Raw genomic sequence first — 25,325 nt, 5'->3', positions numbered from 1 at the left:
CAGGAGGGCAGAGTAGGAAAGGATGCGGGGGGAATAAGGGAGACCAAAGGAGGAAGGACTGAGGGTTTTTTGAGGGGGGACCACCTCGCTGTCTCAATTCCTCGGATGAGTGGCCTAGAGCCAGCCAGGCTGGGCCAGCAGGGCGCTGGGAGGCAGTGTCAGCCTGTGGCTTTGCTGGGCTAGAGGTGGGGGCGGGGGGCGGGGCGGGGAAGGCCAGGTGGCAGGGGCTGTTTGGAGAAAGGAAGGCTTTCTGGGCCCGAGGGAGGCCAAGTCCGACGCCTGCCCCGGAGCCCGGTGTACTTGATTTGGCTTTTCAAATATGCACTGAGGCGTCGTTCTTGCCTTGAGAGCTGAGTTATTCACACCCACTGGGCCCTGCTGGATAAGAGCACCAGTGAATGCAGGACTGGTAGGGAGAGCCAGCTAGTGCGCTGAGGTTGCACAGAGAGACAGTGACCCCTCGCCGTTTTCTGGGTGTGGAACTTTTAGTCCCCGCGGAGAGGGTGACAGCCTTCTGGTTCGAGGCGGGGACGCAAGGAGCTCCGTTTCTCAGCCTCCCCTTGGGCTGATGGCTCGGAGCCTGGAGCCTGTTTCCGATTCTGTGTCTCCCTCTCTCTCTGCCCCTCCCCCGTTCATGCTCTGTCTCTCTCTGTCCCAAAATAAATAAAAAACGTTGAAAAAAAAAAAAAAAGCAGCTGTTTATTTGTACCCTTATCTCACTTCCTTTCCTAGACCGCGACCTCTCTTGAGGGCAAGAGGAACCGGTTTCCCCACAGCACACGATACAAGGTTACCACTCATTCATTGGGAGTTTATTGGAAGGATAAATGGGGGGAGGGGGGTTGGACCGCACATATTTGACATAGGAGATGCTTGCGCACAAGAGCCCAGCGGAGCGCAAGCTCCAGACCCACAACTGAGCAGTTTACTGGGAAGCAGAGCGAGAACAGCCCCCCAGCCTGCCTCGGCTGGGGAATGGCAGGTGTCCACCAGCTCTCCTGCAGCTTTGCTCTGAGGACCTCACGTCCCTACTTCTCCGACTGCCCTTGTCAACGCCTGACTCGATGCCGAAGCCCGCCCCCCTACCCACAACTATGCTTCCTCGTCCCCGATCTGCGGCAGTGCCTCTGACTACCCTTAGCCTTTTTGTCCGGGCCTCTTCTCCGTCGCCCTCCTCTTCTGTCTCCATCACCACCGGCAGGGCGCGCGCCGGGGCAGCCCTGGCCGGCAGGAGGGGGCGGGTCCTGCGACCGGGAGCCGGTAGCCGGAAGCCGGACGGGGGGGCCGTGAGGACGTGTTCCAGGGAAGCCAGGGCCGGACCCGGCGGGGCCGGCGACGTGGAGCCGCTGTACCAGCAAACGCACAAGTGAGGGCCGCGTCGGGGCACGGGCGGGGGCGCAGCCAGGCTGGGCGAGGCCGGCTCCCCTGGCTGGGGCCTCGGGCGCCCGCCAGTGTGGAGGCCGAGTCCTTCCGCCGGGGCGCTGCCGGGGGCGGCTCGGAAGTTCTGTCTCTGGCGGGATGCCCAAGTCGGCGGCGGATGGAGGGTCCGGCCTGATGCGTGGGGACGTTGGGCCGGACGGCTCATGGGATCTTCGAGGCCGCGACTACCTGCTAAGTAGACTAGGTGAAGGGAAAGTCACACTTACAGATGATAAATTGTTTGTCCAGCACCTGCCAACTCACTGCTCTGGGTTGGTAGAGATGGTGGGAGTCAGGGCCCCTACACCTAGTTTACTATTCACTTGGAGAGCCCAGGGACGTCCGAAAAAAATCTAAGGTGTGGCAGGATTGGATGGAGTGTAAAGGAACAATACAAACGGAATCTTCTTTAGTTTAGAAAGAGCCATCATTGAGCTAAGGTCGTCAGAATAAGTTTCATTGTAACTCACAGCTCCTAAATGACGTCGGCCCCAACTCTTGATTGACACTAATCTGTTGTTGCTGCTACACTTTTTTCCCTTTTCTTTTGATTTGGTTTATACCAGAGACCATAATGATGAAGTGTTTGGTTTGAGTGCAAATATAAAACCTACTTTGTAACAGTTTTAAAACGGAGCCCTTTAAAATAGGGAGCCCTATTCTCATATAAAAAGTATAAGAAGGGACGGGTCGCCTGTGTGGCTCAGTCGGTTGGACATCTGACTCTTGATCTCAGCTCACGGCTTGATCTCTGGGTGGGGAGTTCAAGCCCTGCGTTAAGCTTCAAGCTGGGCGTGGAGACGACTTTAGAAAAAAAAAATTTATATCTATATATATGATGGAACTTAAATAATCAGACCTGTGAGTCCATTGGAAAAGGAATGAAATAGAATTATTTTTGTGTTACTAAGAAAGGACAGATCTTTTAGTGTGTCTTTCCCCTGAAGTATTGAACCAGTCCTGGGAGTTCTGGTTCTAGACTTCTTTTTCTGATCTATAAAATGTTAGTTTGGAGCTCATAAACTTTGAGGCTCCTTTCAGCTTCATGATACTGGTGATTGAGTGTCTTAAAAGGAAACACACAATCCTGCGAGCGTCAGCAATTAACTTTTGCAGTTGCAGAAATTAATGATTGAGGCTGAATTGACACAACAGTAACTGAGCATCTTAATTTTACTGGAACTTTGAACCCACTTTGTGGTTATCTCTGGCCATGTCCCTGACAGTACGTTGGAATGAAATCAGTACTTGAAAGTTCTGTATCTTGAAAACTCCTTCTTAACTGCCTGAGCAATGAGTGGGGGAGGGAGGGGAGGTGAAAATCAGAATAAACATTTTATGCTTAAGTAATACTGCATTAGGATGAACTTTATAGATGAATAAGTGGCCAGGCTTCTATTTTTGATATTCAAGTGGTTGTAGAGGTGTCTATATTTGTCCCCTGTATAGTCTAGGATCACTCAGTGCCCTGGACCTTATTATCTCTAGAGATTCTTTGCGGTTTTAATTTTTTAAAAAATATTTATTTTTGAGAATTAGAGTGTGAGTGGGGGAGGGGGAGAGAGAGAGAGAGGGAGCTACAGAGTCCGAAGCAGGCTCTAGGCTCCAGGCTGTCAGCACAGAGCCCAAAGCGGGGCTCGAACCCACGAATCGTGGGATCATGACCTGAGCTGAAGCCGGACACTTAGCCGACTAAGCCACCTAGGTCCCTCTATCCCTAGAGCTTCCGATTCAGTAGGTCTGGAGCACAAGAAGCTCTATTTTTAACAAGCTCTCCAAGTGATTTTGGTGAGCAGCTGGGTGTGAAAACTGTTACCTTATCTGAAGACCAGTTTTTCCTTTTTTTGATTTTGCCTTCTGGTGAGAGGCTAAATGTAGAAGTGGCAAGGTGGGTGAGGTGAAAATGACCAGATGGTTCCCACTACTTTTAAGTAAAGCAAAAACAACCACAAATGTTTGTATGATGCCGTAAAGGTTACACAGCAATTTCATATTGCATTTGGATCTATGAGCCTTTAAATAGTTGTGATTATTGATTCATGTGTGTACCCTGTTTTATCGGAGACTGAGGCACCAAGGAGTTAAATGGCTTGTTCCTGGTTCCTCAGCCAGTCCATAGTGGGACCAGAACTTGCAACCAGTATCTTTTAACTCTAAAACTGTTCCCTGCTCGTAGGGGTCAGAGGCAGCATGGATACAAAATAGGTGTATATGAAAGGATGAGAGTAGTTCCATGGACTTTAAAAAAGCAATTTCATTTCTACAGACTGGATTTGTTTGTTTGTTTGTTTGTTTTTAGTCAGCAACAGTGACCTTGTTTTCTTACTATTAGGTCTCTCTGCTTGGTGATGTCATTACCTAAGCCCACCACGGACCCCATGTTGGACAGGGCTAAGACTTCTGGTTTCTAGTGTCCACCTGCCCCCCCCCTCCCCCGCCCGCCCCAAGTCCTGCCTGTGCATCACCTGTTCCTTACTGGCTTCAAGTGTGTTGTTTGAATTCCCAGTTCGGTTTAAAACAGACTTGCCACATAGTAGTCCCCCCTATGCCATGCCTGCTTGCTTTGTTGTTTTGCATTTGATTTCCTCCCAGGCATGAAATGTAGAGATTGGAATCATTTTCTTGGCCGTATCTCTTCTAGTTCATTCAGAGCATTCGGAGCTTAGGTGGGAGAAGTCAGTATTGTTTCCCTGCAACTTTAAAGTTTGTCCATTTTGGCTTAGAAAACGGTATAAGCCACCAGAAGGGTGTTTATAGGGTGAGTGTTGCCATCATCTCTCACCCTGCCCTCATAGACTTTAAAAATTGGAGGGGACTGGCAAAATCTTCCATTCCAACTCCCTTTAGTCAGGAAGACCCTTTATAAAACCCGAAGCAGTTCATGTACCCTGTGTGTAAACATGCAGGAGCTCTTTTTCTTCTTCCTTTTTTTCTTTTTTTCTTTTTTTTTAAGTTTAGAGAGAGAATGAACACGAGTTGGGGGGGCGCGCAGAGAGAGGGAGAACCCCAAGCAGGCTCCCAGCTGTCAGCGCAGAGCCCGCCCGACACGGGGCTCGAACCCATGAACCATGAGATCATGACCTGAGCCTACCAAGAGTCGACGCTCAACTGACTGAGCCACCCAGGCGCCCCCCTTCTTCCTTTGCTTGAAGAGAGAGAGTTCATAATTATTCTGGGGTTTTTGTGGGGAGGGGCAGGTTGAGCTGAAAGCTACCCTCTTGAATGGGGCTCTTGGTTCTGGCTCTCCCTTCAGGAGCCGCAGTGGAGAATGAGCCCATTCCTCTGCCTGTATGTCAGCTCTACGTAATTGAAAAGCACCAGCTGCCCCATTTTAATGGAATTTTTTTTTCTTTTTTCTTTTTTCTCTTTTCTTTTCTTTTCTTTTCTTTTCTTTTCTTTTCTTTTCTTCTCACAGGCTTATTATCACTAGCTCTTTTGACCATTCCTCTTCATGACTTGACTTCTAGACTCTTTCCCGGTCATCCTCTTCATCCATCTTCCATCAGGGGAAGTCTTTAATAGGGGCCTTTAACAGACAGCTCCCAGGATGGAATGCCACTTGATATTGTACATTGGGGACTTTTTAAAAAAGTCTTAAGTGGGAATGCTTTTCATCCCTGACAAATTTCATCTTACTATTTTAGCCTAAATGAAAATATTACTATTTGTTTTGTGGTACAACATCCTAACCTAGGCTCATTAGCACAGAGTGATGTGCAAATGTCATCAACGTAAGTTGGTTTGTTAAAAAATCTTGAACAAAACGTAGAGCTGAAGGCAGTCCTGTGGTAGAATGCTGGAAATCTTTGCTAGCATCCCTTGGGTACCATTATTTAGCCTGCCATGAAGCCCTCGTCCTTAAAGTTTAAAGTATTTGTCAATCCATGGGAGAAATGTACTATCTCATTATTTTGACTTTGCATTCTTCTGATTACTAGTCAAGTGGAATAATAGATATAGATATAGATGTAGATATGGATATAGATATAGATACAGATATGTTTGGGTTTTCTTTTCTGTCATTTGCTCTTTGCCCATTTTACAAAAGTGCTTTGACTTTTCCTGTTGATTTGCAGCATTTTTTAATATACTCTAGACATTAGTCCTTTCTTATCTGCCGCGGGTATCTTCCAGTCTCTGCCTGTCTTTTTATTTTTTTAGAGCGTCTTTGGTGTAGACAGGTGTTTTGTTTTAATGTAGTCAAATTGACGAGTCTTGTGGTGTGTGTGGTTTGGGGGACAGTATTGTTTTTTGCCTTGTTTAGGAAATTCTTCTTCAACCTGAAGTCATAGTATGCATTCCTGTATTTTCTCCAGAAAATTTTGAAGCCTTGCCTTTTACATTTGGGCTTTAAACCATCTTGCGTTTCTTTTTGTGTCTGGACTCTATTCTTTGCTCCTGGGTCAGGGTTAGGGTTTGTCTGTCTCCGCACTGCAATGATGTTGTTTTGTTTGGTTTTGTGTTGTTATTATGGCTTTGTCATAAGTCCTCATAGCAGGTGGACCAGGCCATCCCTCTCATACTTGATTCAGAGTTGTCTTGGATACTCTTTGCCCCCTGCCCCCCTCCCTTTTTTCTTCTGTTCCCGTTCCTGTCAATACTGCTAATTTTCACATTTGCTCTATGAAGCTGCCATTGACAACTTACCTCATGGCCTACGTGCAGGCCTTCGGTAAAATCCGAATTGTCTTCCCATTGGCGTCGCCGTGCAGTCCTCTTGCTGTCTCTGTGGTTACCCTGACCCAGATGTTGGTTAACTCAAGCTGTGTTCCTCCATCTACCTCCGTACCTCCACGTGCCCTCATTCTACACTATCACGACCTATCTTACCGGAGGAGCAGTCTGGTCCCTCCATCTCTAGTGGTGATTTCTAGTTTCCTTTCAGGGCCGTGGGTCTTACCCAGGTGCGCTCAGACTCAGTAGAGCGCTGGCCTTGCTTCTGGTGCCGTGGGTCATGTTTAGAGTCCGCAGGAAAGCCCTGGAAAAGACAAGACAGAGTTGAAACCCAGTTTGGGCTTCTGGCTTGCATTGGTAAATTTGGGTTCACAGATTGTGGTGCTCATGGTGGAGGCTGGTTACTGACCTTTCCCTCAAGGGTTGGAGGTGATATAGTTGCTCAGCAGACTGCTTTCCTGTGGCTCTGATGTGAGAGACCGGAAGCACCAGGAGCCCGTTGTTGGGGTAGCATAGGCAGTATTCCAGAACTGATCTCAGATGACTGCTAGGAAGGGCTCTGGGGGTGACCTTGGTCAAGCCCCGAGGAGCCTCCGGAGAGCACGCTAGGGCCCGCCACCTGAGACCACGCTGGCGAGCCAGGGTACGGTGTCGCATTTCCCAATGAGGTGGCACTCGCCTGGGATTGCCAGGGAAAGGCCTTTACCGGACGGGACATCCCCGTCTTTCAGGACCTTCCTCTGATAGTTTTCTCGCACTGATCGCCTCATCCCTTCTCCCCTCCGACCCCTACTCACTTCCGGGCAGGCCCACCTGCTTGTAATCCACGTGCCTTTTTGCCGATCCTTTTCTTCATCTCTTCCCTCATCAGGTCAAGCTTCCGTCTTCAGAGTGCTCTTTAGAACTCACTTGACGCCACCGGGTTCCGCCAGCTTTTACTCTTATTTTCTTACGTTTCCTTGGCACCACGCCACTGCGCGGAGCCCCTCGGCTTCCTTTTTGTTTACACTTACATGTAGTGATGTTCCCCTAAATCTTCTTGGGACTTGTCATGTCTCTCTGGCCTGTCGTTCCTAATTACATTGTTTCTCAAGGACAAGGATTATATCTTTCTTGCCCTTTGACTCTCCCTAGTACAGACCAGCGCTCAGCACATCGGGTCAAAGAACAGAGAGTGGGATTGGCTGGGTCCGGATTGAGGTTTATCACTTGCTGTGTGACCTTGAACAAGTTACATAACCTTTCTGGGCTTCGGTTGTCTTATTTATAAAACGGAGATGATAATGGTCCTTTCCGCATAGGGTTATTGACTTTGCAGAATGTCTCCGATGTGGCAGGCACTTAGTAAGCGCCGCCTGTTAGTGTTACGAAGTAAGTTAGTGTTCTTATTAATATTCATGGTAAAATATTAGAAACCGGGCCAAAACATGTGGCCTCAAGTGCCACTTAACAAAGTTTACAGTTCAGTGATGCTGTCGATTTAAATCAGTTACACGTTGGCATCAGAAAGTTTGTCTTTCCTGACCGAAGCACTGTCGATGACTCCTGTCTCACTCATTTCCTCTCTCTTCCTTGGATAGGCAGGTCCACGAGATCCAGTCTCACGTGGGACGCCTGGAGACCGCGGACACGCAGTCTCTGCACTGTGAGTAATTAACTATGGAGAGCAGAGTCCTTTCTCCCGATGACACGATGCTAATGGGCTGGGTTTCCTGACCGCCTTGCTGCCTCAGGGGCTTAATGATTCCATGCCGAAGGAGTTCTGTTGTTAGGGGTGGACAGAAAAACCCTCTGGCAAAGCCTCTGACTTCTCTCATTGCGCCCCGTGGAATCCCACAGGCCTTATCCCCCATTACCCCTCAACTCACCCTGACAGGGCCCTGTGGGAATGGACCTCCTCTCCTCTGTCTTAATCTAATTACCGAGCCCTGGGAGGAATGTACTCCGTACAAACTCAGAGATGTTTAACTGGAATTGGTCATTTCTTCTGAGCTGAGAACGGTGGCTTTTTAGGAGGATTATTCAGAAACGAATAGCAACATTAATTAGTGTAGTTCCCACACTGTGGTTTCGTTTGAGAAGAGTGCTGCTTTCTGTTTTACAGTTTTCTGTTGGCCAGAAAAGGTCCTTTCTCTGAGCTGGCCACAACAGATGCCACTGGTTGCCCACACGTTGCTGAAGCCACCCGTTCACCTCCCCACCTGGCTGTCCTCATGCCCTTTTCTGTTTGCTCATGCCTCCTTTTCGGAGCATCGAAAGCATCTCTTTTCTGGGTTCTGTGCCCCACCCTGTTCTAATCTAGAGTGCATATGTTAGCTGCTGCAGGTTGGCCTAGGAGGGTCACATTGCTTCTTTACTGTCGTGTCTTTATTGGGCAAGAAGCAATCTGGGTACCTTTTTTTTTGGTTAATGTTTGTTTGTTTGTTTGTTTGTTTGTTTGTTTATTTATTTATTTATTTGAGAGAGAGAGAGAGCACACAAGCAGGGGAGGGGCAGAGAGAGAGGGAGAGAGAGAGAGAGAATCCCAAACAGGCTCTGAGCTGTCAGAGACCCTGGTGTGGGGCTCGATCCCACGAACCGTGAGACCGCAACCTGTGCTGCAATCAGCAGTCGGGCACAGTCGGATGCTTAACCGACTGAGCCACCCAGACGCCCCCCTGGGTGCCCTTTTTGTACGCGGTTTAGTTCCTATCCATCTGCTTTGTTTGCCTTCCCAGCAGTCTCACTGTCACATGATTAGAAATGGAAAAGAGGCCATGTTGACTGTTTATCAAGAGGGATAAGGAAAATGACTGTATTTATCATATCTTTACCTCTGTGGATTCTTTCCTGGGCCTTTCCTAGTGATATTCAGTCTATTTTGGGGATTCCAGCATCAGCCTGCCCGTCCTTATGGAAAGCCTCAAGGGAGCTCTTCCCTGTGTTTCACACACTAATCTTCCCCTTTGTGCTTTTTTTTCTTTTAACCTCATTACTGTAGGGAATTCAATTGGCAGCCTTCTTACTAGATATTTCTAACTCGTATCTGAGAATAATCTCAAAGGAAAAGAGACCTCATTCTGTTTCAGAAGATACTGCATTTTGCTTAAAATATTTTATTTGGACAACCCAAATATTCATTGTATTTTCTAAAGGCAGGAAATGTATTTCTACAGACTTATCTGTAGCTTTTTAAACAATTGGCATTGCTATGACATTAACAGCTACATGTATATATGCGTGTGTGTGTTTAGAGCGACATTTACAGAATCCGTATCACTTGAATTTTTTTCCATTATTCAGTACGATATGCGTTTTTCTCCTTTTCGAATGGGTTTCTTTGAATTTATTGGATATGGAAAAAGACATGTTTATTGTATCATTCTAATTTAAGCTGTCTCTTTTCCAGCAATTACTCTTTTTTTCTCTTTTGTGCAGTAGTAGAAAACGAAATCCAAGCAAGCATTGACCAGATATTCAGCCATCTAGAACGTCTGGAGATTCTGTCCAGCAAGGAGCCCCCGAACAAAAGACAGAATGCCAAACTGTGAGTGTTGTGACGCCTCTTGTCCAGGGGAGGCTGTCAGATATTCTGAAAATCCATTTACACATTGAAAAACTGAGACTCTGTGAAGATGGAGTCCCTCTAAAGGGCACGGTTTCGTTTCAATGATATTTCCTGAAAATAAAAAGCCTGTGAGGTTAGGGGCTCAGAAGCCTGTGTCTCCTTACATTGGGTCATTTTGAAATTTTGCCTCCAATACCGTTTTTCTGGCCAGACCCGTGGCCTTACTTGAAGCCTCCAGCAGCCAGGGAGGTGTGCACTGCCCTCTGGTTCCTGCTGCATTCTTGGATTGAGATGAAATCTTGCCCTTAATCACTTCAGTCAGCCGATTTATAATGAAATAACTGATCTAACATTTGATACTCCGCCATGAAATTCAAATGAAAACCCTCACCACCTCCAGCCCAGCCCCTGCTCCCAAAAGTTCTTATGAAACTTTGTTGTTGCTTTACTCGAAAGGTGCCCTTGGGCTCCTTCTTGAAAAGCGATATAATCCGTGGCAGGTCAGGGAGAGGTCGTTGAGCCTGCTTCCTGTCACCTGTTCCCTGTCATGCATCCAGAATCAGAGACCAGCAGATGCTTAAGTAAAGCTGTTGGGATCTCTTGTGCTACAACCGTACTTTAACCACAGGCCGCTTCTTTGTTTTCAACATCAGTGATCAAAATCAGATCATTTTGGTGGGGACAGCATGCAGTGGTGTAGGGAGAAGTAAGGAAGCATCTTTCTTGAATACGAAGGCTGGCCGCTCAGAATGTGCGGCCCTGGGTTTCTGGAATGTAATCTCTGTCTCCATCAATTCCAGTCGTGTTGACCAGTTAAAGTGTGATGTCCAGCACCTGCAGACTGCTCTCAGAAACTTCCAGCATCGGCGATACGCCAGGGAGCAGCAGGAGAGACAGCGAGAGGAACTTCTGTCTCGAACCTTCACCACTAACGTAAGCCAGGCTCCTGGTTGGGGGGCGGGAGGGGGTGGGGGGGCAGTGTCCACAGGCACTCGGCAGCTCGTCGCCACTGAAACTCGGGTCCTGGAGCTTCATCTTTGTAGGGGGTGTCCGCAGCCGATCGACTGGAAGTAACAGTGGGCTTTGTGCCTTGCCACAGACACTAGACCTAGACAGGGAACCTCCTTCTCTAACACGAAAACCCGAAGTGGAAGCAGTTAAAGTGAAGGAGTGGGCAGGGGTGAAAATGACCTGGGTTTGACTGAGAGGTGGAAGTTCCCATGGTGGAAACGGTTTCTGATCAGGTAGAGACAGATGATGAGAACGGAAACCATTTGTCACGAGGGGCAGCATTTCAAAGCTGCCTGCAGGCACTTGCCACCGTGCTGTGTATGTGTGTGGTTCCCGTGTCAGATGCCTTAAAATGTTTTTGCCCCAAATCTGAGCAGCAATTTGGAGGAATTTGTTAACAGGTCTTTTGTTTTGGATGGATTGCTTGACTTGAGCCTGTTCGAAAGTGGCCTGGTTGGTGTGCATGTTTGGTTTTTGGGAGACCCTTGCCCCTGCCCCTCGGTCTTAATAGGATCCATTCCTGCACATAGCTGTTGATGGCTAGAGGACACACTGGCCTTTTTCAGGTCCCTTATAATGTATTTCCACCAAGTGAGGTGGGTTTTGGGTTGTTTTGTTTTAACAGAGAGGTTCATTTTCTAAAGAGGTCTTAGCTCTCTAAGCCTGCCCTCAGAATTCAAATCAGCCCACGTTTCACAGATGCTTAAGTCTCTCTGCTGTGTCCACACTTGCGGCAAATTTCCCCGAGTGTTTCAGAATGTGCCTGTGTAGTTTCTGCTTCTCTAGAGTAAGCAGTCAAGTAACACTGATTAACAGTTCAGAAGTGTGATGAGGACGTGTTGGAGGCATAGTGGTAGGCACAGCTGTCTGTCTTCCTTCCTTCCTTCCTTCCTTCCTTCCTTCCTTCCTTTCGGTAGTTTCAAGTTTTCATAGCTGCCTTTCAAAAGTGTAATGAACTCTACAACATGCCAAAAGGTGTGTGGGCTTTTGATCACTATGGCATTGGGTACTCAGACCTCTTTTAGGTCAGGGATGGTCGCTCAGAATTCTTTTGTTTGCATATCAGCTCGGTGCGGTGCTCTGCACGCAGTGCCCCTTAATCAAAGTTGACTTTGCCAAATGAACTTCTTGCCGGTCACTCTGTGAGCTGGAACTATGGTATGTTTTTCTGAGTGATAATGCCCAATTAGGTCTACCCTTTCAGGCGGAAGGGTAAGAACGATTTGTATACAGAAGGCACTCAATAAACGCTTGTCGAATGAAGAGAAGCCTCTCTTTGATTCGTTCAAACACTGGAGTCTTGTGACCCACTGAGCATTAGCTGTATGCAGAACATTGTTGAAGATGCTTGTGAAAGTAAAGCTTGTGAAAAAGTGAAAAGCTGTGGTCCCCGCCTGCTTCTCGAAACGCTCCCGTGTTAGCAGGGGGCACTGAGAGCAGGTGCATGAAAAGTGATTCTGAACGTATGCAGCAAGGAAGAGGTGGTTGAACCTCTTCGTGGTGATTGAAAGAGGGGAGAATGACCGTGCATGGCAGAAGAATGTGCGATTGTCGGGAGGCGGGAAAGAAGGGAACTATGGCCAGTCCTGACTGCCTTCTGTATCCAGTCCGCTTCTGGTGTAAACTTAGAGCCCTGAGGCCAGTCTCAGTGTTTCTTCCCACAGGATGGTTAAGAGGGCCGGCTCTGCACTCAGTAGTGAGATACAGGCCCCGCTGGACTGAACAGCTCTGTGTGATCTTAGACCTCTCTGAGCTTCAGTTTCTTCACCTCTAAAATGGGGATAGTACAGTAACTGTGTTATAACGTTAGGATAAGGATTAAGTGAGCTTAGGGTAATGGGCATCAGGGTGGAAAGTACTTGATCGGTGTCAGTTTTTTTCTTCCTTCATTTCTTTACAGCCCTTTCTGGACCGCTGAGGAGAATTGTCCCATCCCGACTACCCATTAGGCCTTCGTCTCCTTTGTCCTTAGTCAGACTCCGTCTAAGTGCAGCGACAGCTGTAGATAAAACAGCTGCAGAACAAAAGCAAACCTGTAATACTGTGTTAAGGGAAAGCCAAGGAAAGGAACATTTGGAACAAGCTAAGTTAATAGGGGAGTAGTCAGAGAAAGCCTTCAGGAGAAGCCCAGCAAGACCTTGCAGGACTGATGTTCCTTCTTAAGTGGTGGTCATGGTGGAGAGGCAGGAATTCACAGGCCGTGTGCATCTGGCTGTCTCTCTGGCTTGGCCTTGGCCGACAGGCGGAGCAGTCAGACCCGCTGGGACCCCAGGAGCTGACCAGGCGGCAGAGCTAATCCTGTGCCTGCGTCTCTTTCACAGGACTCCGACACGACCATCCCAATGGATAGCTCGCTGCATTTCAACTCCTCCCTCCAGAAAATTCACCATGGCATGGACGACCTCACCGGAGGCGGGCACAGTATGCTGGACGGACTGAGGGCCCAGAGACTGACCTTGAAGGTGGGGGCTTTTCTGGGGGACAGGGAGGAGGCCCTTCGTTCTGGCCTCATCCACCAGTTGGGTACCCGCGTTGACGTCTTGGTTACGTATCCTCGCGTTTTGTTACTTTGGTGGTGAGACAGAGCCCTGAGTCTGGGGTCCTTTCTTTTGGAGCTGAAGTATGAGGAGTCCACAAGTGACCACCTTCCCTTCGCCCGCAGCTGCTACTTGTGCTTGCGACGAACCATAATTTGGCATCACTTGGTATCTGGGTCTTTTTCCGTTTACTGAACTTACCATGAAAGTGGCTGCTACGATAGGCACCACTGAGACCAAGAAATCCCACAACTGCCGAAATTACAGAATGCACGATTCTGAGAAGGCACACGTGGCCACACGTGGCCCCTCGCCCTCACGTGGTTTCCCGGAGAGCCCCTCCGGCCGACCACCTGATAGCCGAGACCTTTTGTGCTCTTTAAAAAAATTTTTTTTTTCAACGTTTATTTATTTTTGGGACAGAGAGAGACAGAGCATGAACGGGGGAGGGGCAGAGAGAGAGGGAGACACAGAATCGGAAACAGGCTCCAGGCTCTGAGCCATCAGCCCAGAGCCTGACGCGGGGCTCGAACTCACAGACCGCGAGATCGTGACCTGGCTGAAGTCGGACGCTTAACCGACTGCGCCACCCAGGCGCCCGGAGACCTTTTGTGCTCTTGTAACTGAGCCCCTGTGGGCGGGGCCGGAGGGCTGCCTGGGTTGACTAGCCGCAGGCACAGAAGGGCTTCTAGAGCATCTGGGCTGGCCCGTAGCAGCTGCCCTCTCTGTAGTCCCAGGTATTCCTAGAAGCCCCGCCCCACTGGCCGAGGCTCAAACCCCCTGGGAGTGGTTTACAGAAACATTACACAGATTCTGATGTCAGTCATGATGTTTCAGCCTCAGCCCTTTTCCTGTATCAGCTCTAATGGATAATGGGGTGTGGGCTGTGCCTATTATCAGGGTGTGGTCCCCTGTGAACGCAGCACTCCCAGCCACTGAGCTGTGAGAAACAGTCACTCGGAAGCGTGAGATTTATCTTAGTTTTTGTTGGACCGCGTTGAGCCCGTCAGCCCCGCGGGACTTCAGTACATTGCCGCACAGCCCCTGCCGCCGTCACCAGGGAGAAGATCAGGCAGCCCGCAAGTGACCCTCACGCCCTGCTGCCGGCCGTGGTGCTTCTGGTGGTCTGGAAGTGTGTCTCCAACAGCTTCGTGGGTGCCCCTCTTTCTGAACGGCCACCTGCTGTAATCTGAACTGATACGTGATGATTAATCTGCCCTTTCTTTAGAAAATTGCCCATATCTCGGGAAAACAGTAAAACCCTTTTAGGACAAGCCTCCTCGTGTCGCACTGACGTCGACCCAGTGGGGGGTTAGAGCTTATTGCGAAAGCGAATGTTCGCTTCCTATCAAAGTCTGATATCACTGCGGAGTCTCAGCGGCATCTGCCCCTGTGCTGTCCCCAGAAGGACGCGCAGGGCAGCCCAGTGAGGCGGTTGGGGTCGGAACGTGAGGTTTCTAATTCAGTTTCCTCTGTACACCCGCTGCTACCTACCCGCCTTTTGGTCTTGATTCTCTCCATCCTCCTCCCACCCCACTCCTGCCTAAACCATTAAAAGGAGCGAAGTTGCTGGGCCGTGGCTGGTGGAAATTTGTGGCTGGAAAGGAATACATTTTTTGAAATTTATGTTAATTTTCAGGTGATTTTAGAAGCTGGGTACTTGTATTACATGCAGGGATGAAATAATCTGCCTTCAGAGCTAAGCAGAATCTTTTTTTTTTTTTTTTTTTAGAGTTTACTTATAATTTACTTAGGGTGTGCGTGCAAGTGGGGGAGGAGCAGAGAGAGACAGACTCCCAAGCAGGCCCCGAGGTGTCAGCGCAGAGCCCGGTGTGGGGCTCGATCTCACAAACCGTGAGATCGTGACCTGAGCCGAGATCACGAGGCGGACGCTTAACTGATTGAGCCACCCAGGCGCCCCAGAGCTAACCAGAATCTTTAGCAAGAGCCTAAATTTCACCATCACTGTCGTTGCAAAAACATGTCTCTGGCCTCCGCTGGCAGCGGTAAAGTTTGACCCGAAAGATCTCTTCCGGGGAGGCTTGTTCGTCACTGGGCTGAACCCAGGGTTCGAGTGCCTGTCCGTGATGCCTCATGCTGTTTTCACTTCTGCCTCTTCTGTCTTGCTCGTTAATGTGTTGTTCATTTAAAAACTGAACGTGGGGCATGAGGTTAGATGCCGTCCATCCTGATGGGCCACGTGTGTGGAAGCGAGTTGGGGTCTGCCCAGCATCTGTTTATACTTGCCACTTCGTGAGCAGTCAAGTGTTCTTAAGAACAAAAATTGGAAAGCAGAGAGGAAGGGCAGGCTGAGTGCTGTGGGCTGTTGATTTAGGAGTAAAATACTCTTTTGGTCTTGATGGCACGTATACAAGGGGTCATTGTGTTGGTGACGGTCGTTCCACGTCACCCGCTTCAGACCCTCTCGCGAACATGGACATTGACCCACACGTTAGACGCAGCAGAATCCCACTGTGTTCCACACAGTGAACGGGCCGATAGCCAGGAGTTGGGTGTCAGGGAGCAGAGGAAAAGTTTTCTGAGGTTTCCTTTTTTAAAAATATGAAAAACATTCTCATTTTAAAATTTTCTCTTGAGGTGTAACGTACATACAGTAGGCGTACGGATCTAATTCATGGGGGTCATTGAATTTTGACAGATGCATATACCTTTGTGACTCACACTGCTGTCAAGACGTAGACCATCTTCATTGCCCCCGGACAATCCCTCATGCTTTCCCAGCCAGCCTGCCTGCCTTCCTTCCAGGCAACCACCGTTCTGATTTATCTCACTGTAGAGTAGCTTTGCCTGTTAGTGGACTTCATATAAATGTATTACCAAGAGCGGCTTCTTCCTCTCAGGAATGTTTTCCAGGCTCATTCATACTGTTGCAAGTTGGTAATTAGGTCCTTTTTATTGCCAAGTAGTATATCCCATTGTACAGATACACTATAAGTGGTCTATCCATTCTCTGGTGGATGTACACCTGGGTTGTTTCATTCTGCTGTGTTTTCCTTTCGAAGCTTTATGTTTAATTCTGTGATCCATCTCAAATTAATTTTTGTGTATGATAGGAACTGAGGATCTTCTTACAGACATGTGTATGGTACATATGAGACATGTATGTATATATGTCCACGATATATATATGTACTAGGGTCCATCATTCCTGCACATTTGTGGAAAAGGCTTTTCTTTCCTCCTTGCTTTGCTCCGGTACCTTGATCAAAAGTCATTTGACCACAGAGTGGATTGATGCTGCTTATGCTTTTAGGTATGACCAAGAGACTGTCTCTAGGAGAAGTCCCATTCCTTGGCAAACGGAGCTGACCTTTGTGTTTCCTTCTTTTCTCGTCCGCTCCAGGGGACTCAGAAGAAGATCCTTGACATTGCCAACATGCTGGGCTTGTCCAACACCGTGACGCGGCTCACTGAGAAGCGGGCTTTCCAGGATAAGTACTTCATGATCGGTGGCATGCTTCTCACCTGTGTGGTCATGTTCCTCGTGGTGCAGTACCTGACATGAGCCAGCCCTGCCCCGCGGCTGAGCGTCGTTCCCACCGTGCGAGAGTCTGTGTGAGTGTGTGTGCGTGAAAGAGAGAGGGGGGCCCAGAGGCTGCCTTCTTAAATGTATGCCCTTCTTAACTGTGAAGACCACTGGGAGTCATCGTGATCTGTAACGTAGCGGGAGCTTCAGACCTGCTCTGTTTCCTGTAACACCTTGGAGGGGAAGCGAATGCTACCAAGATGCATGGTCCTAAGGAAATGAGAGTATCTCCTCTCTCTCTCGCTCTCGCTCTCGCTCTGTCTCGCCCTCTCTCGCCCTCTCTCGCCCTCACTAGGGGTGGAAGTGATGTAAGGGTAAGGGGTGAAGAAAGAAGAGGGAGGGAAAGAATGGTTTTGCTGTTCTTGTCCACGTAGCTGATGCTCGCCCCGGGAAGGCTTTCAATAGCGAGCCTTGCACATAGGACATCATTGCACTTTGGCATCATTTGGCCTCTCTGGCTCCTCGCGGATAACCCAGCGCAGAAGCCAAAAGGAGGGGAGAGAGGCCTGCTTTCCTGCGTCATTATAACAGATGGATTTCCATGCTCTTGTGCCCCCTCCCCCCAGTGACATGCAGATGACTAATTGCTGGTACTTGTCACCCTTCCCTGGAAGCCACTACCTAGAGGAAGCAGAGGCACCGATGCCACTGCAGACAGCGAGTAAGATTTTCCACATTAGGGCTGTTGGGTGTTTCTCCTTCTAAAGCAAGGCCAGTGTTATTCCCTGAGAGTGTTCAGTCTTGAGGCTGAAGACCCCCATCACTGATTTTTTTTCCCAGTGGTGAACAGAATGATTGGCTTTTGTGGTTCTAGAACTGGCCTGGCATCCTGCCCGGGCTCTGGTGGGCCTTTGGCCCGGAGAACGTTGCCGTGATGTGTCCATTACGGCATCTCCTCTACTTTTGGTGTCTGATTCTTTGCTCTCTTTCCTCCCCTGAAATCCATTAGCAGCTGCCAGCCAAGCCCCCATTCCACCCAGCCGGTGTGGGCTGACACCACCCTGGAGACGTCCCGGGTGTCCTGAGAGTCTCTGATCTCAGGGACCAGGCACTTTTCCCTTCTCTGACCAACCCCAGATTAAGGCTGTACCAGGACCTGGTGCGTTGTGGAATTTATCGTAAAGCCAGCCTCTCTGTTGCGATCGAGCGCTGCGAATCCTAGAAAGACTTGGTTAGCATGTGTTTTCATCTGTCACAGGCCCTACAGCCGTAGGCTCAGTGGCCTTATGGCAAGACAAAACAATCTCAGAATTTCCCAGAAGAACTGGAAACCTGGTCAGTATTAACTCCACCTGTGATTGTCGTGCTCCGCCTACTTCGTGTGTTTATTTTTTGTCACTTGGACTGTCTTCGGTCTTCTTTCCCTTTTCTGTGTGTCCCATCCCACCTCCCTTAGTTACTTCCCACCTGTTGCTGGAGCAATATTGGTCTTTTCTGGCATACCTTCTGGTGAACGTTTCTTAATGGTCGCAGATCTTTTAATGGGAGTTTCTTGGGTGCTGATTTCACACTTGGTGGGCTTTCCGTCGCTGCTTCCCCTCTGGGCTGAACAGGGGCCGTGGCTTTCCAAGGAAGGGGGAATCTATGACTCCATCATGAAAGGATTGAGGGCCTTGCCAGAGTGAGAACGGTGGACTGAAGGGTATACAGAGGGGTCAAGGTGTCTTCCGACCTAGGTCTGGCTTTGGGGAGGTGAAATTTCCATCACCCCCAGCACCCCTGTCAGCGCAGGGATCTCTGCAGTCCATAAAAAGGGTTCCAAAACATGGATTTTTAAATTGCGCAGACCCGTTGTCCTATCCCTGGGCATCTGAGGATCCTGCCAGAGATCGTATTTCAGAGGAAGGTATATATGGAGCAACTAAGCCATGTGGACCTGAACTCTAGGGGGCAGAAACTAGCACCCCACCCTCCATTGGCTGATGTGATCTATCTATTTGTAGCATATACCAGTGTATTTCCACACTTGTCTTTATAGCGATTGCTGGTCTTGATGAACCAGGAGAAGGCTTTCCATCCTGCCGTACCCTCAGAGCCATTCTCCCTGCTTTGTAATGAAAGTTATGCAGGCAGTTCGTGGGTCTTTACCACTTGGGGCTAGGGAACAGCAGCCAGTGTGTCTGGAGATGGCCTGAGCTGGCTTTCAGTGTCCTGTGAGAAACATACCTCGGCCTAACGAGGGTTCTACTGTTTCTACAGCACCAACGCCCTCCCTCCCCCCTCCCCCCCAGAGTGTAGGGAAGGGTTCCAGGCCAAGGAAAGAGCACCATCTAGTGGACCTGGGGTGAAGTCTTAGGTCATGCTGGTGCAAGAATCTCCGGTGCACAGCGTCTGTGACCTTGTGCAGGATTTGGGTGCACCTGTTGCAGATGAAGACAGGTGGGTTGTCAAGGAACTTGGGAATATCTTCATTCCATGGAAGTTTCCTCCAGGTATGACCACCTTAAGAAAGACCAAACTCAAAAGACCCCAGTAAGTTGGGGAGTCTTGATTTTATAGGAGGCTTCACTGCTGGGTTTTTACCAGTCTTTTGCCCTAATGAATTTAAGTGGGTGTGAATTGCAGATTTGGACTTACACCCATTGTTTTGGAAACACATCAGTTAAATAAAGTTGAGAGTTATTTTATTTAGGAAATTCTATTTTGTAACTAAAACAAATGTTTTTTTGTGTCCAGGCCAGAGATTCTCAAACACTGCTCCATGGCCAGGGGCTAGGCTGGCTGCCTTAGAAGCAGCTGGGAAACTTTTTTAAAATTAGATTCCTGGGCCTATCCCAAACCTAATTTTTTATTTTTTATTTTTTTTTAACGTTTATTCATTTTTGAGAGCATGAGTGCAGGGGGCAGGGGGCAGAGAGAGAGAGGGGAGACCCAGAATCTAAAGCAGGCTCCAAGCTGTCAACACAGAGCCCGACACGGGGCTCGAACTCACAAACGGTGAGATCATGACCTGAGCCAAAGTCAGGCGCTTAACTGACTGAGCCACCCAGGTGTCCCCAAACCTTTTAAATTAGTGTTTTTTTGAGTCTCTAAGGTAATTCTGATGTGTGTATTTTCTTGTCTTTTCGACAGAAGGCTTTTGTCTTAAAGATGATATCATTTGAAAATCTACGCTTAACTAGCTGGGCATATATGTGTAAGAGCAAAACTTATCAAGTCCAAAATAAAGTCTTATTTGTTTATATCCTATCTGATTCCAGAAAAGATTTGAAGAGGCTTATAGGAAGTAACTAAAACAGTGAAATAGGGAGAAATAAGGACCAAGAACAAATCAGAGCAGAATGTCATTACCAAGAAAAAGTAACCCAAATGCAAGTCATGAAACCCTTTCAAAACTGTTCTGGGCTTAGTTTTGAGCCCCAGCAGCTGAAGCAAAGAAAAACATGGTCTGTTACTGTCTAACTGGGGGATTGGGGGTGTCCTTTCCTCAGAGGAAAACCCTTAATACCTCTTGCTTGTCTGTGGCCCTTCATGGAAGTCAGGTATGATTAGTCTCCTGGGCCGTCCCTCTGCCCTTCACAAACCCTCTGAATCAGGTTCTGTGTTATCCCCATGGTACAAGTGGCCGAGTTGTAGTGACTTTCCCTAGGCCCCATTGGGAGTCCTGGAGGAGCCTGCTGTCTAGCTTCATAGCCCAAGCTCATAACCATAGCACTGAGGTGCCTCCCGTGCCCAGGATGAGGGGCAGGAGATGGAGGGCGGTATGCCTGGATTGAGTATAGGCTGTAGGGCACTTGTGCCTCACCCAGCAGGTTCTCTGTCCTCAACTATTTTCCTAATTGAAAGACAGAGAGATTTGTGGGGGAAGCTTCTGGAGGTGGAGGATGGGAGCTGGACTCAAGCGTTGCCACTAGGGGGCGACATAACCCCATCTGTGGCTGGTGGGCAGGAAAACCGCTCGGTGCCTGAGGCCCGGCGGATTTGGAAGTGGAGGAATCCACTGCAGGCTTGGGTGGGTTCCTTTTAGATGCAGAATTGCCTGTGAATCAGGCTCTGGGCTGTTCCTTGAGGCTCTCAGGAAAAGACTGAACCTGACCTGAAACCTGTTAGTTCTGATTTTCAGACTCCCCTTCTGCCTCGTCTTTCCCTCTGCATGTGGGCATATCACACACAAGCATGGAAAACGTTTCTCAAAGTGTGTGTTCATTCCTACTCCCCTTTTTGTGTCCTTTCATTTCACATGGCACAGTGGGGAGGAGGAGGGAGGTGGACAGGGCGGGGTGGGGGGGGCTCTAGTGCAATTGGTAAGTTTCCTGCTGGAGGACCCCTCTGAACAGGTCCTCCAACCTTGGCTTTACATTGGAACTCCTTCCGGAGCTTTTAGAAATACCCACGTGTGGGTTTTACCCTGATCTATTCTGATTTCATTGGCCTGGGGCACACCCTGAGCATGAGGAGTTTTAAGGGTTGTCCCAGCGATTGTCATGTGTAGACAAGGGTGAGAAAGACTATTCTAACACTCGAACGTTCTACACAAGGTGAGGCTGTTCCCCACGAACTTTCCTGAAGTCCCCTGCCACACCAGGGGAACCACTGCCCTGACCAGCTGGGATGGGCTTGGGGAGGGTGGAAGCTTAATTCTCCCGTGTGGGTGGGGGAGGGGCCACATCCTTCCTGGCCAGTCTACACGCGCAGACACACACCCCCACTGACTGATGCCTCTGTGTCTGCTGAATAAAGCACTGTAGTGTGACAGGCCAGCCTCATCGCCACCTCTGGTGCACCGCTCAGCCCTCCCCCCGCCCCCCTCCCCACTTCATCCTCCTTGGACTGCTGGCCTGAGAACATCCCATACTCTTGCACACATCTGCACCTGTGCACAAGATGTTTCCTCCGGGGTGTGCCACAGACACCCCCATAACCCAGGTCACCTCCAGGAAGCCTGCCTCCCCCCCCCCCCCCACCATACCTCTGGCGTTGCATTCCCTGGGGAACAATGGTCGCTTACGTGTGTCTCCGCTACACAGGGACTTCGTGCATCCTGTGCACGTGACAGGCGTTCGGTAGCTATTGGGGTCGATGGCCTGCAGGAGGGCACTTGATGAGCCCAGCCCATGCAGGTAACAGACTTCTGAGAAATGGGTACAATTGTTCAGCAAAGCTTTTGTGGCCAGGCTAGGAGGAAGCCAGAAGGTTCAAGGCCACTGATGCCACTAGCCGTGTGCTATGGCTGAAGTAACAGGAGAAGAGACATGGGACTTCGTGAGGAGAAATGCACCAACGAGGACCGTTTAGGGAGAGATTAGTAGGGTGACTAGTTCATCCTGGCCTTAAAACTGGAAGTCCTGGGGCCCCTGGGTGGCTCAGTCAGTAGAGCTTCCAACTCTTGATTTCGGCTCAGGTCATGATCTCACAGCTCATGGGATCAAACCCTTGTGTTGGGCTTCGCGCTGGCAGTGCGAGACTGCTCGGGATTCTCTCTTTCTCCCTCTCTCTGCCCCTCCGCTGCTGGCACAGTCGTGCTCTGTCTCGCGCGCGCACGTGCAATTAAAACAAGCTGGAAGTTCTGACTCCTCTTCAGGCTGGAGTCAATGAGGATGGTTGGCCATCCTAGCGAAGGGTGCCCTCAGCGGCTAAGACAGTCCTGACAAATGCAGAGTACCCAGGAATAGGGCACTGGGACCTTGGAGGCTGGCCTCTGACCTAGAGACTCCACAAGTGGGGGCTCCTCCGCCCCCCTCCCCGTCTCCTGGGATGCCTCCTGGAGAGCTGACCTGGCCCTCCCAGCTCCTCAGTCTGGGGGATCTTGCCCCCAGAGCTTCTGAGCTGCTTGACCTGGGGCGTGGCCTGGGTCTCAGTGTCTGTGTGAATTTTCCATGCGAGTCTCCTGTGTTGCCAGGGTTGAGACCACTGCTCCCAGCACCTCCCAGGTGTGGTTAGTTGCTGTTCCCATCTAACCGGAAAGATGGGAATTCACAGGAAGCAACCAGAGGACAAAGTGACCTGCAGAATCCAGGTTAAGGGACAAGAGTCTAGAGAGCCTGTCACAGTGGGCTAACTAGGAGCTGCTTTCAGGGAGAGTGAGGTGGGGGCCTCAGGAGCTGGAGAGGCCACGCAGGGCACTGGTAATGAAGTCTGACCAGCATTCAGGTGCCGAGAGGGCTGACGGGGCTGACGTGCCTTTGTGTGCTTGACTCACAGCTCCCAGCAAAAGTGCTGCTCACAGACCCAGGAAGCCTGAGGTGGGGCTGAATGGCTGGTGGGTAGTAAGTCATCAGACACGAACGGTGTGCACTGTGCAGACGGGAGGCCACCCGCTCCCTCCCTTCCCTGTCCAGCCAGGACTGTGGATTCCTCGTTCTTTGCCCCCAGGACCGCGGGGGCAGGGCCCACCCACCCTCTGACCCTGTTCTTGGCATGCATGCCCCACTAAGAGTGTCTTGTGCCCAGGGCGTGGTGCGGGGACGGAGAAGGGGTATCCGGGGGCTGGGCCTCTGTAGGAGGGAAGAAGAATCACCACCGCCCCTCAGACCTCTCCATATCCGTGTGAATACCAAAAGGCAAAACCCTGAACCCACCCGAGGGTTGTCCAAGTTCTTGTTGCTGTATGCAAAGGGTGGGTGTAAAGTCAGTGTCCATGAGGATTCTTCCAGGAAACCATTTCTTGCTTCCCCCACTACTCCTTTGGCAGAGGGCAGCCTCTCTCACCGCAGCCCAGGGGCTCTGGGGGACTCTTGGAAAGCAGCCTCCAGAGCTGAATTCCAGAACGGAAGTCACGGCCGCCTCCTTGGATGCAAAAACACCTTGGAATAAATGTTCTGAGGTCACCCTCAGAACATTGGAGGGAACAGCACTTAATTAAAGATGTAGAAGGCCTAAGACGTTCACTTAAGGGAAAAAAAGAAAGAGCTCAATCCTCTTAATGTGAGAAGTCAATTTAATAATGACAAGAGATGTCATGGGGCAGTGATAGGTGCCAAGCAAGTGGGGTAGACACCAGAGACAGAGTTCAGAGGACTGAGTTCATCCAGATGGGGAGTTAGGGGCGTGTGCACTTTCTGGGGCTGTGGTACTGGCTGGCCTTCCTGGGGGAAATCAGGGAGGGGAGCGCCCTTTTCAGCTGGCTGGGTTTGGGTGTCCTGTGGAAAGAGTGGGGAGGTACTGGGGGGAAGCAGGAAAGGGGATGATGGAGGAAGGCCAGGAGGCGCTGGCGTGAGCACCATGTAGGGACCCCTAGCTGTCGTCCTGCGACCAGAAATGTCAGAAGGAGCCCTGCTCGTGCCCTGGACTCTGGACCCAGGAGCCCCTGCCCAGTGAAGAGGGGTGCACGCTCCTAAGTGAACAGGGGTGTGTGTTCCTAAGACAGCCTCACCATGAGGGGCTGGTGTAAGTCTGCTGGGGACTCTGGGTGGCCAGTCTCAGGAGCCCCCAGCCACCTGGGCTCCCCCTTGACCTGGCGAAACCACCGGATGGACTTGGGTAAGGGGGGCTGGCGCTGCCGCGTTCCCTAAGAGCCCCCCCCCCCCGCCCCCCCACAGCTCATTGCTTGGTGCTGACCTGCAGAGGAGGCCCAGGGGAGAAGCTGTCAGTCTGGGGCAAGGTATGGACAAGTTCATCTCTGCTGAGACGGCAGGGACCCCAGACGCGATCTTCTGAGAGGCAACACGGTGTGGTGGGGAGGGTGGGGTGCAGGTGGCAGGCGTGGCTGACAATCTTGGCTTTTCCACTCTTAGCAAGGGTAACCTAGGGCCTAGTCGTGCTCACCCATCTCTGGGTGTGTATGATGGGAATAATGATAATACCTAATGGTGGTTCATATGCCCACACTTGAAACCTTGCCGGCCAGTGGAAGTGATTTGTAAGGAGGCAGAAGAGCTTAGGTGATGAAATCAAATGGTCCTGGGTATGCAGCTGGGCCCCATCCCTTACTAATAATGGTGGGACCCTGCACAAGTCACATGAACCAAAGCCTCTGTTCTCTTACCTTCCAGGGGTAAATGGTGCCCATCTCACAGGCCGGCTGGGAGCCCGTGAACACTGCAATGTATATAAAGTGCCCGCTGCACAGGCTGGGACATAGAAAGACAGTGGCTGTCTTTGGTGCCATTAATCAGCCTTGCTGAGTCTGGGCCCTCCTTCGACGTGATGTGGTGGTGAGGCAGGGATCTGACACCCCTGAAGAAAGTACCTCCAGTTGCCCTGGTTTTGTGAATAGGTATAACATTGTGGACATAATGAGTTTGGTATCAGAAGACCTGAATTCAAATCCTCACTTTATTACTTACTAGTGCTCACCGCCAACCCCCCTCACCCCCCCCCCCCGCCGTCTCTTTCTCCACCTCAGTATCCTCACGTGTGAAGTGGGGATGGTAATAATGACCTTCCTCAGAATCGCAGCGAGGACAAAACGACCAGGCACGTGCACCAGCGAGGATGCTCCGAATCGAGGGAACCGGCAGCCCCAATTCCAACCAGCCAAGCAGTAAGAACTTGCAGAGCTGGGACAGGCTGCGAGGTTGATTGATTCAGGGCTCCGTGCCCTCGGGCATCAAGGGCAGGCTTGGGACTGTCTCGGTTCCCTGAGGACAGTGGGACTCTGGGGAAGGGATGTAAGAGAGGGGAGAGGGATGGTTGAGAGGTCAGACTGGGA

General features: G+C 50.1%; 2 protein-coding genes across 3 annotated transcripts in view; both read left to right on the top strand.

The window, feature by feature from the left end:
* Positions 1–1,015, top strand: part of LOC147574408 (pleckstrin homology domain-containing family M member 1-like) — a 34,056-nt gene extending 33,041 nt beyond the window's left edge. Inside the window, exon 10 of the mRNA XM_086685467.1 lies at positions 733–1,015. Coding sequence (XP_086541593.1) covers positions 733–1,015 — 283 coding nt within the window. The remainder of the gene's footprint in view (positions 1–732) is intronic.
* On the top strand, positions 853–19,924 carry LOC147574407 (Golgi SNAP receptor complex member 2-like). Of its 2 annotated transcripts, XM_086685523.1 has the most exons (6): positions 853–1,366; positions 7,674–7,738; positions 9,511–9,619; positions 10,441–10,573; positions 12,973–13,113; positions 16,553–19,924. In XM_086685523.1, exons 1-6 carry the CDS (start codon positions 1,065–1,067, stop codon positions 16,712–16,714), a joined length of 912 nt encoding a protein of 303 aa, XP_086541649.1. In that variant the 5' UTR covers positions 853–1,064; the 3' UTR covers positions 16,715–19,924. The 2 variants fall into 2 exon arrangements, with proteins under 2 accessions (XP_086541649.1, XP_086541650.1); XM_086685524.1 differs by lacking the exon at positions 12,973–13,113.
* Positions 19,925–25,325: the final 5,401 nt, after the last annotated feature.

Source organism: Puma concolor, chromosome E1 (genome assembly GCF_028749965.1).
Source record: "Puma concolor isolate L17-30 chromosome E1, mPumCon1.1.hap2, whole genome shotgun sequence".
NCBI classification, from domain to species: Eukaryota; Metazoa; Chordata; class Mammalia; order Carnivora; family Felidae; genus Puma; species Puma concolor.
This window is presented reverse-complemented; position numbering and strand designations above follow the sequence as displayed.

What these genes read in the sequence shown, in the direction of transcription:
- LOC147574407 (XM_086685523.1), top strand. Translation starts at nt 1,065, where the DNA reads ATGCCGAAGCCCGCCCCCCTACCCACAACTATGCTTCCTCGTCCCCGA. An exon ending in AAAAGACAGAATGCCAAACT is followed by an intron (nt 9,620 to 10,440) that starts GTGAGTGTTGTG and finishes CATCAATTCCAG; the next exon opens with TCGTGTTGACCAGTTAAAGT. An exon ending in CCCAGAGACTGACCTTGAAG is followed by an intron (nt 13,114 to 16,552) that starts GTGGGGGCTTTT and finishes CGTCCGCTCCAG; the next exon opens with GGGACTCAGAAGAAGATCCT.